The sequence below is a fragment of the Cryptomeria japonica genome, chromosome 7 (assembly GCF_030272615.1).
Source record: "Cryptomeria japonica chromosome 7, Sugi_1.0, whole genome shotgun sequence".
Lineage (NCBI taxonomy): Eukaryota > Viridiplantae > Streptophyta > Pinopsida > Cupressales > Cupressaceae > Cryptomeria > Cryptomeria japonica.
The window spans coordinates 684,040,734-684,051,254 of NC_081411.1; the positions used below are offsets into that span (position 1 = coordinate 684,040,734).

General features: G+C 37.6%; 3 protein-coding genes across 3 annotated transcripts; all 3 read left to right on the top strand.

The window, feature by feature from the left end:
* Positions 1-3,186: 3,186 nt before the first annotated feature.
* Positions 3,187-3,909, top strand: LOC131054118 (secreted RxLR effector protein 161-like). Its single transcript, XM_057988577.2, has one exon. The coding sequence runs from the start codon at positions 3,187-3,189 to the stop codon at positions 3,907-3,909; it is 723 nt and encodes a 240-aa protein (XP_057844560.2).
* Positions 3,910-4,228: 319 nt separating this feature from the next.
* On the top strand, positions 4,229-5,902 carry LOC131054119 (probable L-type lectin-domain containing receptor kinase S.7). The gene has a single exon (XM_059208917.1). The coding sequence runs from the start codon at positions 4,229-4,231 to the stop codon at positions 5,900-5,902; it is 1,674 nt and encodes a 557-aa protein (XP_059064900.1).
* Positions 5,903-8,779: 2,877 nt separating this feature from the next.
* LOC131856950 (L-type lectin-domain containing receptor kinase S.4-like) lies at positions 8,780-9,981 on the top strand. Its single transcript, XM_059208918.1, has 2 exons — positions 8,780-8,864; positions 8,954-9,981. The coding sequence occupies exons 1-2, from the start codon at positions 8,780-8,782 to the stop codon at positions 9,979-9,981; spliced, it is 1,113 nt and encodes a 370-aa protein (XP_059064901.1).
* The last annotated feature ends 540 nt before the right edge of the window (positions 9,982-10,521 follow it).

A 10,521-nucleotide genomic window follows, 5' to 3' on the forward strand; every position in this document is an offset into this window, starting at 1 on the left:
TCCAAAGTGGCCTTTATAATCATGAGTGTCTCATCACAAATGGCTCCCCACTAGAATACTGATGGGAACCACTACATATATATATAAGGCTGGATGAATACAATGAAGAGGTAAGTTTACCATTTCACGAAGCACCATCATTAAGCACGAATGGACATAGTTGATATTTATCTTACTTCTTTTATTAAGGCACTCCTTCCAACACGTTCTACTTAGCTAGAGTCCCTTCAAGCAAGTAACCAATTGAAAACCATTACTTTTGATTTATTGGTTGAAAAGTTGGTTGAACGTGAAGAAGCTTTTGGAAGGAAAATAGATAATACTAATGAAAATGTTTGTTTTGCTCACCAAGAAAAACCTCTAAATAGGAGCTCTTCAAGAGGAGGTTATAATGATAGAGGCAAAGGTAGAGGTCAATTGAGGAAAAATGATAATCAAAATGATAGGCAACATTTATATTGTAAAAGATGTGGTAGAAAAGGAAGTCATGAAGCACATGAATGCAAGTTGTCATGGGATAAGATAGAAATTTTTCAAGAAAATACTTTTAAGCAAAAAGATAAAACAAAAGTTTATAATGATGATAAACATTCAGATGATAAAATTCCAAGAGCAACCCAATTTGCTTGTGATAGTGATGGTGATCAATATGTGCTTTCTGTTTTTGACTTTGCATCTAATTCCTCATGGTATGATTCTTGGATCTTAGATACTGGAGCCACACAACATATGGCATTTCGACGTGATTACTTTGAGGAATTTGATGAAAGTGCATGTGGTCCAATTTATTTTGCTAATAAATCAAGTCTCAAACCTATTGGAAAATGAACTGTTCAATTTAAGTTGCGTAATCTTCTAGACTTTGTGCTTCATGATGTATTGTTTATTCCTCAATTGCAACGTAATTTGTTATCACTATTATTGATTTGACAACAAGGCTAGTCTATTCTGTTAAAAGATGGGCAAGTTGTTGTTAGAAAACAATCAAATAATCAAGTTGTATTCACTGGATGTGAGGATGGTAGATTATTAAAACTAAATGGCACTTCTTTTTCTAAAAATTTTGCATATCTTACTGAAGAAGGTAGTCTATCTCATGTTCTTTTATGGCATGCAAGACTTGGGCATATTGGTTATGATAACATTCATATCTTGCAAAAGAATGGTGTTGATGGCTTACCTGTTTTGCCTAAAACAATTGAAAAATGTGAAGCATGTATTCTTGCCAGGCAACATAGAAATTCTTTTCCTCACTCCACTTGGAGGGCACAAAGAAAATTGCAGCTTATTCATTCTGATTTATGTGGGCCTTTACCAGTAAATTCTGTGGGAGGATCTAAGTATTTCATGTTGTTTATTGATGATTACAGTCGCATGACTTGGATTTATTTCTTGTAGCAAAAATCAGAAGCTTTTGAAATTTTTAAAAGGTTTTGTGTTATGATTGAAAAACAAGCTCAATCTCAAATTAGTACTCTTCGAACAGATAATGGTGGAGAATTTACTTCTCTAGTTTTTGAGGACTATCTACATCAAAATGGGATCCAACATCATCTTACTGTTCCAGGTACTCCTCAACAAAATGGTGTTGTTGAACGAATGAATAGAACTATCATGAATATGGTTCATGCAATGTTATATTTTAAAGGAATCAAATTACATTTTTGGGCTGAAGTAGCAAGAACTGCAGTTTATCTTCGTAATAGATCTCCATCATCTGCATTACACAAATCTATTCCATATGAAGTGTGGGTTGGATATCCTCCTTCTGTTTTACATCTTCACATTTTTGGTTCCACTTGCTATGCTTTAATTCCCAAGGACAAAAGAAGTAAGTTACAGGATCATAGTATTAAATGTATTTTTCTTGGTTATTCAGAATCTTCCAAAGCATATCGGTTGTATGATGAAGTCAACAAAACTTTCTTTATTACATGTGATGTTGTATTTGTTGAAACCTCCAACATTGCTGAAAATGATGAATGTAAATTCAAACAGGTTGATACAATTACAAATTTGTCTCCTTTGATAGAAAACTCTTGTGAGATTCCACATATAGAATCTATATCTCCAAGTGATCTAATTCATGTTGCTTCATCAATAAATGACCAAGAAGAAGCCCATCATGATGAGCTTGAACTCTCTAAACTATTAACCACTAATACAACATCTAGTAATGAAATGGTCACATCTTTTGTGCAACCAAAGTCTTCTCATAAGTGGGCAAAACAAGTCCAACAAACATTGAAAGATTTAAGACCTGATGAAATAGGTAAAACAGGTACAAGAAGCTCTTACAAAGCAAGGCTCCAAGCTCAAACCAATAGTGCAGATAACTTGGAGACCATTGGTGAACTCAATCTCATAATTGACTCTGAACCATCATCCTATAATGAAGCCAAAAATATTACAGTATGGAGGAAAGCTATGCAAGATGAGTATGATGCTCTTTTGAAAAATGGCACATGGTAGTTGGTTGATCCTCCACTTGGTTGTAAACCTATTGGTTGCAAGTGGATTTTCAGGAATAAATATAAAGCAGATGGTACACTTGACAAACACAAAGCCCGACTTGTTGCCAAAGGTTATGCTCAAAAGGAGGGCATAGATTATGATGAAACCTTTGCACCTACAGCAAAATGGACCACCATTCGTGCTTTGTTGGCCCTTGGAGCTCAATATGGGTCGAAAATTCACCAAATAGATGTTAAAACAACATTCTTAAATGGTGATCTCAAAGAATCAGTTTATATGACTCAACCAGATGGGTATGCAGTCAATGGAAAAGAACATCAAGTATGCAAGCTTGTCAAATCATTATATGGTTTGAAACAAGCTCCTCGAGCTTGGTATGAAAAACTTACTGAGTATCTCTTAAAGTTGAATTTCTAGCATTTTGAATTTGATGATGCCACACTTTTTGTTAAAAAAATTGATAATATTATTGTCTATCTTGTTGTTTATATGGATGATTTATTTATCACTGGTCCCGATGAGAATAATATTCAAAATGTGAAAGAACAACTGAAGCAAGGTTTTGATATGACTGATTTGGGCCATCTTCATTACTATTTGGGTATTGAGGTAACTCAAACACCTCATTTTATTTTTATCACCCAACAAAAATATATTGGTGAACTTTTGCATAAGTTTGGCATGGCTGATTGTAAACCCTTTAGTACTCCTATGGAGCAAAATCTTAAGCTCTCTTTAGATGACCCTTCAACATTGGTTGATCCAACTATCTATAGGAAACTTGTTGGTAGTTTGATTTATGCTACAACTACCCGTCCGGATATTTCTTTTGCTATTGGAGTGCTTTCAAGGTTTATGCAACAACCTAGAGAAACTCATTGGTTAGCTGCCAAGCACATTCTTCGCTATTTGCAAGGTACTCAGCACTATGGGCTCAAATACTCCAAAAGAAACCAATTTTCTTTGGTTGGCTATTCTGATTCCGATTATGCAGGTGATTCTACAGATGGAAAATCTACATCCGGATATTTAATGTATCTTGGATCTGTTGTCATCTCTTGGAGATCTAAAAAGCAATTTGTTCCAGTTGCCTCTTCTTCCGAAGCTGAATATATGGCCACCTTTGAAGCAACTCGAGAAATCTTATGGTTTCGAAGAATTCTTGAAGACTTGCAGACACCACAAATTTCATCGATTCCACTCTTCATTGACAATCAATTTGCTATCAAAATGGCTAAAAATTCAGTATTTCATGATCACACCAAGCACATCAATACAAAGTTTCATTTGATTTGGCATTATGTGAAAGATGGCACCATATACCTTAAATATTGCCCCACTGCACATCAACCAGCAGATATTCTTACCAAGGCTTTGGGCAGAGAAAAGATTGAGAAGTTCAGAGAAATGCTCGGCTTAACCCCTTCAGTTTAAGAGGGGGATGTTAATATCTCTTCACGGGTTTAGTTTTATTTAGATTGATTTTTCATTAGTTTATTTATTAGGTTTTTCTGTTCTGGCAGTTTTGTATAACAGTTTACAACTGTTTTTGCCTCCTCTTTATATCTGCTTGTTTATTTTATTTTGAATGTACAGTTTTTTTATTTGAATACAAATATATTTAGATTGCCATTCTTTCCATTCTTTTTTCTATCTGCTGCTAACAGAAATTCCAGATTGTTATTTTCTGCCTGAGCTAACACATTATTCTTTTACAAGCCCTAGCAAGTTTTCTACACATTTCAAATTCAGCATGGCCAGATATGGTGGTGCCATCAATGACAGTGGAGACGGAATCTCTTTCTTCCTCGCTCCATTTGACTTTGTGCCCTCCGCCGCCGATCCGGGCGAATGGCTTGGCCTGTTCAAATCTGAAACAGATGGGAACTCATCGAATCAGATTCTTGCTGTGGAGTTCGACACATACAAGAATGATTTCGACCCCGATGATAACCATGTGGGAATCGATGTCAACAGCGTAAAATCCCAGGTAACCTTTTCAGTAAGTGGTCTTTACGGAGACGCTGTTCTCAACAATGGAGAAAAATGGGAAGCATGGGTCGAATACTATGGCGCACTGGCACAGCTTCAAGTCTTTCTTTCATACAACCCCGCCGGTGCTACTCCATCTAAACCAGAAAATCCGGTCTTGTGGTACGATATAGACCTGAGCCAGTTCCTTCCCCACAATGTCAAGATTGGTATTTCGGCATACACTGGGATCGAAATTGAGACTCACATGGTGTACCTCTGGAGTTTCTCATGTCAAGATTCATTGGGAGCCTTACCCACAACGCAAGCCCCCATTAGAAAAAAGAAGCATCAAAATTTTATTATAATCATCATTGTTCTTGTTCTTGCTATTACTATTACTATTATGCTAATAATATGGCGGTCTAGAAGCACCAGAGACTTGGGCAACAGCGTGGATAAGCTGGAGCGTGGCGTTGTGAAAGAGGAGAGCGATGAGGAGCTGGACAAACAGATTGCCAGGGCTGTTCAGACCCTGCACAAATTTTCATATGCTGAGCTCAGCGCCGCTACTGACAACTTCAGTGAAAATCAAAAGATTGGAGATGGCGGCTTTGGGAGCGTGTACCTAGGCATTCTGGCTGGCACAAATCAAGCTGTGGCTGTGAAAAGAATGGATCCAAATTCAAAAGGAGGCCAGGGAGAGTACGTGTCAGAAGTGATTAAAAATTCTAAACTCACACACTGTAATCTTGTTGAGGTTTTGGGATGGTGCCACCAAAATGGGAATATGCTTCTGGTCTACGAATTACTGCCTAATGGAAGTCTCGACAAATATATATTTGAGGATCCCAAGGGACCTCTGGACTGGGATAAAAGATATGCCATAGCCTGTGACGTAGCCTCTGGTCTCGTTTATCTTCATCATGATCGCCGAGAGGCTGTTTTGCACAAAGATATCAAGGCAGCAAACGTTATGTTGGATTCAGATTTCAGAGCCAAGCTGGGAGATTTTGGTCTAGCGAGAGCGCTGGAATCTGAGGAGGAAGAGCTTACCAATACAAAATATGGTACAGTTGGGTATATGGCACCAGAGTTAGCCTTAACGGGAATCGCCAGTCGAGAATCAGATGTGTTCAGCTTTGGAGCACTCACTCTTGAAATTGCCTGTGGAAAGCGGCCAGTAGATAATAGCTTAGCTCAACATCATAACAGATTGGTCGAATGGGTTTGGCACTTGCATGGACAGAACAGAGTACTAGATGCAGCAGATGAAAAGCTTGGGGGGGAAGAAAACTTCAATGATCAGCAAATGAAGCGCCTGATGTTGGTGGGCTTGTGGTTTTCTCATCCTGATCCGAATGAGAGACCAAGTATGAAACAAGTGCTGAACACTTTGGAAAGAGGAGATGAATTGCTGCTATTCCTCGGGATTATCCACGGCCGGAACCACTGAAATTTGCCTCACCGTCCTCAGGGACGTCCGGCGGATGTTTTCCCGGGCTATCGTTAAGCTGTTTGCGTGTGAATCCAACATGGTTTAGTACTTCATTCTCTTTCCCTTGAGTTAGTAAATCAGTAATATGATGTACTATAAAATAGATCTACGACTTTTGTGGACATGGATGAGACAGAAGCCCATTAGGAATGAGACATGAAACCCATGGTCAGTGTATATTGGCAATGTAATAATCATTTTGATTCTCTCTTAGTTTTCTCATGAGAAAAGCAAAGGAAGTTAACTTTTTTTCTTTCCCTTTACTTTTCTGCAATAAAAAGAAACAAAAATCATATAGTCAATGTCATCTTTTTATTTAATGGGATCCTTTGATAAATGTAATGTATCACTACTTTAGGATCTATTTCTATATTTTTCAAGATTTTGTTGATGATGTTATTTGTGTGGGCTTTTGAAGCAACCATGAACCTAAAATTTTAGACTATATAATACTTCTTTGTTTAGCATATATATAGTTCCACTATAAAGTACCAAAAACAATATGTACTTTAAAATAAATTGCACTTAAGAAAGAGTGTCTATAGATATGGAGTGCAACAAAATTTCTAAAATGAGAACTTTGTAGCATCACCTATAACAAATAAAAAACTATAAAAAGACTTAAATCAAAATTTGTTTCACACATTGTAAAGACTGACAAAAACAACCCATATAAAAGAATTTGGATATAAAATGATTTCCTCAAACAAAAATATTAACATCCAATGTTTTGTTGTTACTGTGGTGAAAGGGACAATTTTGAAAGATGACATCACCACCAAATTTAGTAGAATATATTGTCAAATCTAGAATACTTTCAACTATAAATTATCACTGATTAGAAATCAAATTGCCAACTAAATTTAAGAAACTAAATCTCATTTTTAATTTTATATAACTAAATACATACCATAATTGATATCGTAGGAAAAATGCCACCAAAATGATTGATCCACTATAACTAAATGGTGGCCATTATAGACTAGTTTGGAATGCCGCATAAACCGAATTATGGGAATCTAAGGAGGGTTAGAGCCCCCATGTCGCCCTTATATTCATGAGTGTCTCAGCCCACATGGCTCCCCACTAGAATTCTACAACTAACGGGTATGTGTACCCCTTTGGACAAAGCTCGATAGGACCTACATAGAGTACTGTAGGGTGCCCTTTGATTAATTTTGTATATATTTAAAACAAACCATAAAAAAGGCTGGGTAAAACATTATAGGTTACTTTTCTCTTCTAGAGTTCAAATGGCATTATACTGTTTATATTAGAACATTTGTACTGATAATAATTTAGAGGCAAGATTACGATTTCAACCATGGATGATTGAGCACGAATGGAATCAAGAGTCCATCACAAATAACGACGAGGACATGAAATAGCTGGGCTTTGCGAAAAGTACAACCACATATTTGTCCACAATCTGATCAACAGAAAGCTATTCTCCCTCTCTTCCCTCTGTCATTTGGAAAGCAAAAGACATTGAGAAAATGTTGGTCCAGAGCATTTGAAGGTTGCAAAGCAATCATCTTACAGAGTGATTCATTACTCGTTTATAAGCTTTTAATGTTTTATTGGATTCTAAGTGTTCAGGAATTATCCAGAGCATGCAGATAAGATTGTGCTACGGAAAGAGTTGCTATTATTCTCCTCCACCATCATGCATGACGTAAAAGGATAATTTTTAATACATTTAAATAATGAATTGTAGTGCACATGAAAAAGCAAGAGTTGTCTGAGTTTGATTTGTTTTGTTGTGCTGTTAAAAATCTACACTGTCAAAGTGCTTTCCAGTCAGATGATGTCGACGAGTCATAAGTTATCTTCCTTCCCAAGCGAAGCCCTACTTCTTTATGGCTCTGTTATTTTACTAATTTGATGTTTTATTTTTGTCTGTCTCTACCAATATAATTATTTCATGTTTAAGTTTGTTGGGATGCCAGATTTTCCAGAAGGTTTTTACCTCAAAAACTTTATTGCCAGAAATTTTGATAGGTTGTTTTCTTTATCTCAACTACCAATCTGTGTCAAACCATTGTTTACTAAAATGAACATAAATTTTGATTAATGAAATAATAGCAACTATAGTAGTTTGTTTTTTAATTTTGTTCAAAAAAGCAAGATTACTCACATTTACATCAATAAATAATAGCAGCAACTTTTTCCATTTTTTTGTGTGCATTCATCATTGAATTAGTTTTTTTTATATGCACATTTTGCATTTTGAAACACCAGATTTTTTATCACTAAATTCTTGTGATTTTTCCTCATAGCAAAAGCAGCAAACTCTTTTATCAAAATTTATTGCAGAAAATGGAGATCTCTCAGACATAATTTCAGTATCTCTGGCCAGGTATGTATACACAATTTAACTACAATACTGCTATCCTGTAGTACTATGGTCTGCTAAAAGTACTCATTCATACAAATCTACTTAATTTCTATCCTATAGTCCTATGGTCTGCTAAAAGTACTAATTCATACAGTCATTCCACTGCAGGTAAATCCCCATGGCTAGCATTGTGGCAAGATTTATTTTCTGCTTATTAATTACTTGTTCTGCCCTTTTTTACAGCTCAGATGCAGAAGCCATTAGTTTTAATTCCCCCCCACAAATGGATATTCAGTTGTCGGCAGATGCATTCATTTCTAACGACGCAGTACAGCTTACCGACAGCCAATCGAGCCTTGGGTGGGCAACTTATTCAAGCATTATTCCTTCTCAAGCCCTGGCAAGTTTTTCTACGCATTTCCAATTCAGCATTACCGCACTCAATGGCAGTGGAGACGACCTCACTCTCTTTTTCGCTCCCTCTGGCCTTCAATCCTATGGCCCTCTGTCACAAGTTCAGCTGTTTCTTTCTCAAAACCCCGGCAGTGCTATTCCATCTAAACCAGAGCGTCCGGTCCTGTGGTATACTTTAGATCCGAGTCAGTTTCTTCCCCGCTTTGTCAAGGTGGGCATTTTTGCATCTGCTGGGATCGAAACGGAGACCCACATAGTGTACGCCTGGAGTTTTTCTTATCGAGATTCATCGCACGCCTTAACCGCACCGCCAGCCCCCATTAGAAAAAAGAAGCATCATAATTTTATTATTATCAGCATTATTCTTGTTATTGCTATAACTATTACTATTATTCTTATAAGATGGCTGTGTAGGAGCGCTACCGGCGAAGTGGGAAAGAAGACCAAAGATAAACTGAATCGCCCATCATTAGAATCAGTTGATCGCGATGGTGAGGAAGAGGATAGTGATGATGAGCTGGACAAACGGCTTGCCAGGGCTATTCAGTCTGCGCGCAAGTTTTCTTATGATGAACTCTGCATCGCTTCTAAGAACTTCAGTCCAGAAGAAGAGATTGGAGAAGGGGGCTTCGGGAAAGTGTACAGAGGCAGTCTACCTGGCACAAATCAAGCTGTGGCTGTGAAAAGAATGAATCTAAATTCCAACCAAGGACAGAAAGTGTACGAGTCGGAAGTGATTATAAACGGTAATCTCACACACCGTAATCTGGTTGAGTTTTTGGGATGTTGCCACCGGAAGGGTGAAAAGCTTTTGGTATACGAGTTGCTCCCCAATGGAAGTCTCGACAAATACATATTTCAGAGTCCCAAGGGTCCTCTGGATTGGGATAAAAGATATATCATAGCCCGTGATGTAGCTGTTGGTCTTGTTTATCTCCATCTGGATCGGCGAGAGAATATTTTACATAGAGACATCAAGGAGGACAACGTGATGTTGGATTCAGATTTCAGAGCCAAGCTGGGTGATTTTGGCCTGGCGAGAGCGCTGAAATCTGAGGATGAAGAGCATTGGCATAACAGTATGCCATATGGTACATTTGGGTATGTGGTACTGGAGTACGCCACAGAGAGAAAGTTCAGTCGAGAATCAAACGTGTTCAGCTTTGGAGCACTCGCCCTTGCAATTGCCTGTGGAAAGCGGCCCGTAGACAAGGCCTTAATGTTGGAGTCTAATCTCACCCACCCCATCCACATGCTCCGTATGCACAAATGTTTACAGAATTAGCAGGACTTACATGTACTCCAACCTGTCCACTGTACCTTCTATAGTGTTAAAATATTATTTTATATGCAAAATTTTGGAAGTTTCCAGTTACCCCCTGACCATTGTAGAAACATCTAAGACGTCCATTAAAAGAGGCATTTTGTAATCATTTTGGGTATGGAAGGAAGAATGAAAATATGGTTTGATAGATAAAATTTTGTCTTCCTTGTCTGCTGCTCTATTTTCTCCTTTCTCCTTACTGTGTTTTTGTGTTCTGCTCTGTGTCTATTTCCTCCCCTGTTTCCTTTAGTGGTATCAGAGCCAATGGTTGATGCTCGAGATCTTAGAGAGGTAAAAGAATCTGGTGAAGTATTTGTAGAAGAGTCTATTGATTGTATTGCCGCTAAGTGAATGGAAGGTCTAAAGAAGTAGATCGTTGCAAACCGTTGAAGCCATCGGTATCTGAAGAAATCGCAGATTGAAGGATTTGCAGCCAAAGAGTGTAAGGGTGTGTTTATCAACTAGCAGTAGTGTTCATCGCTGATGATGAAAGATGATGTT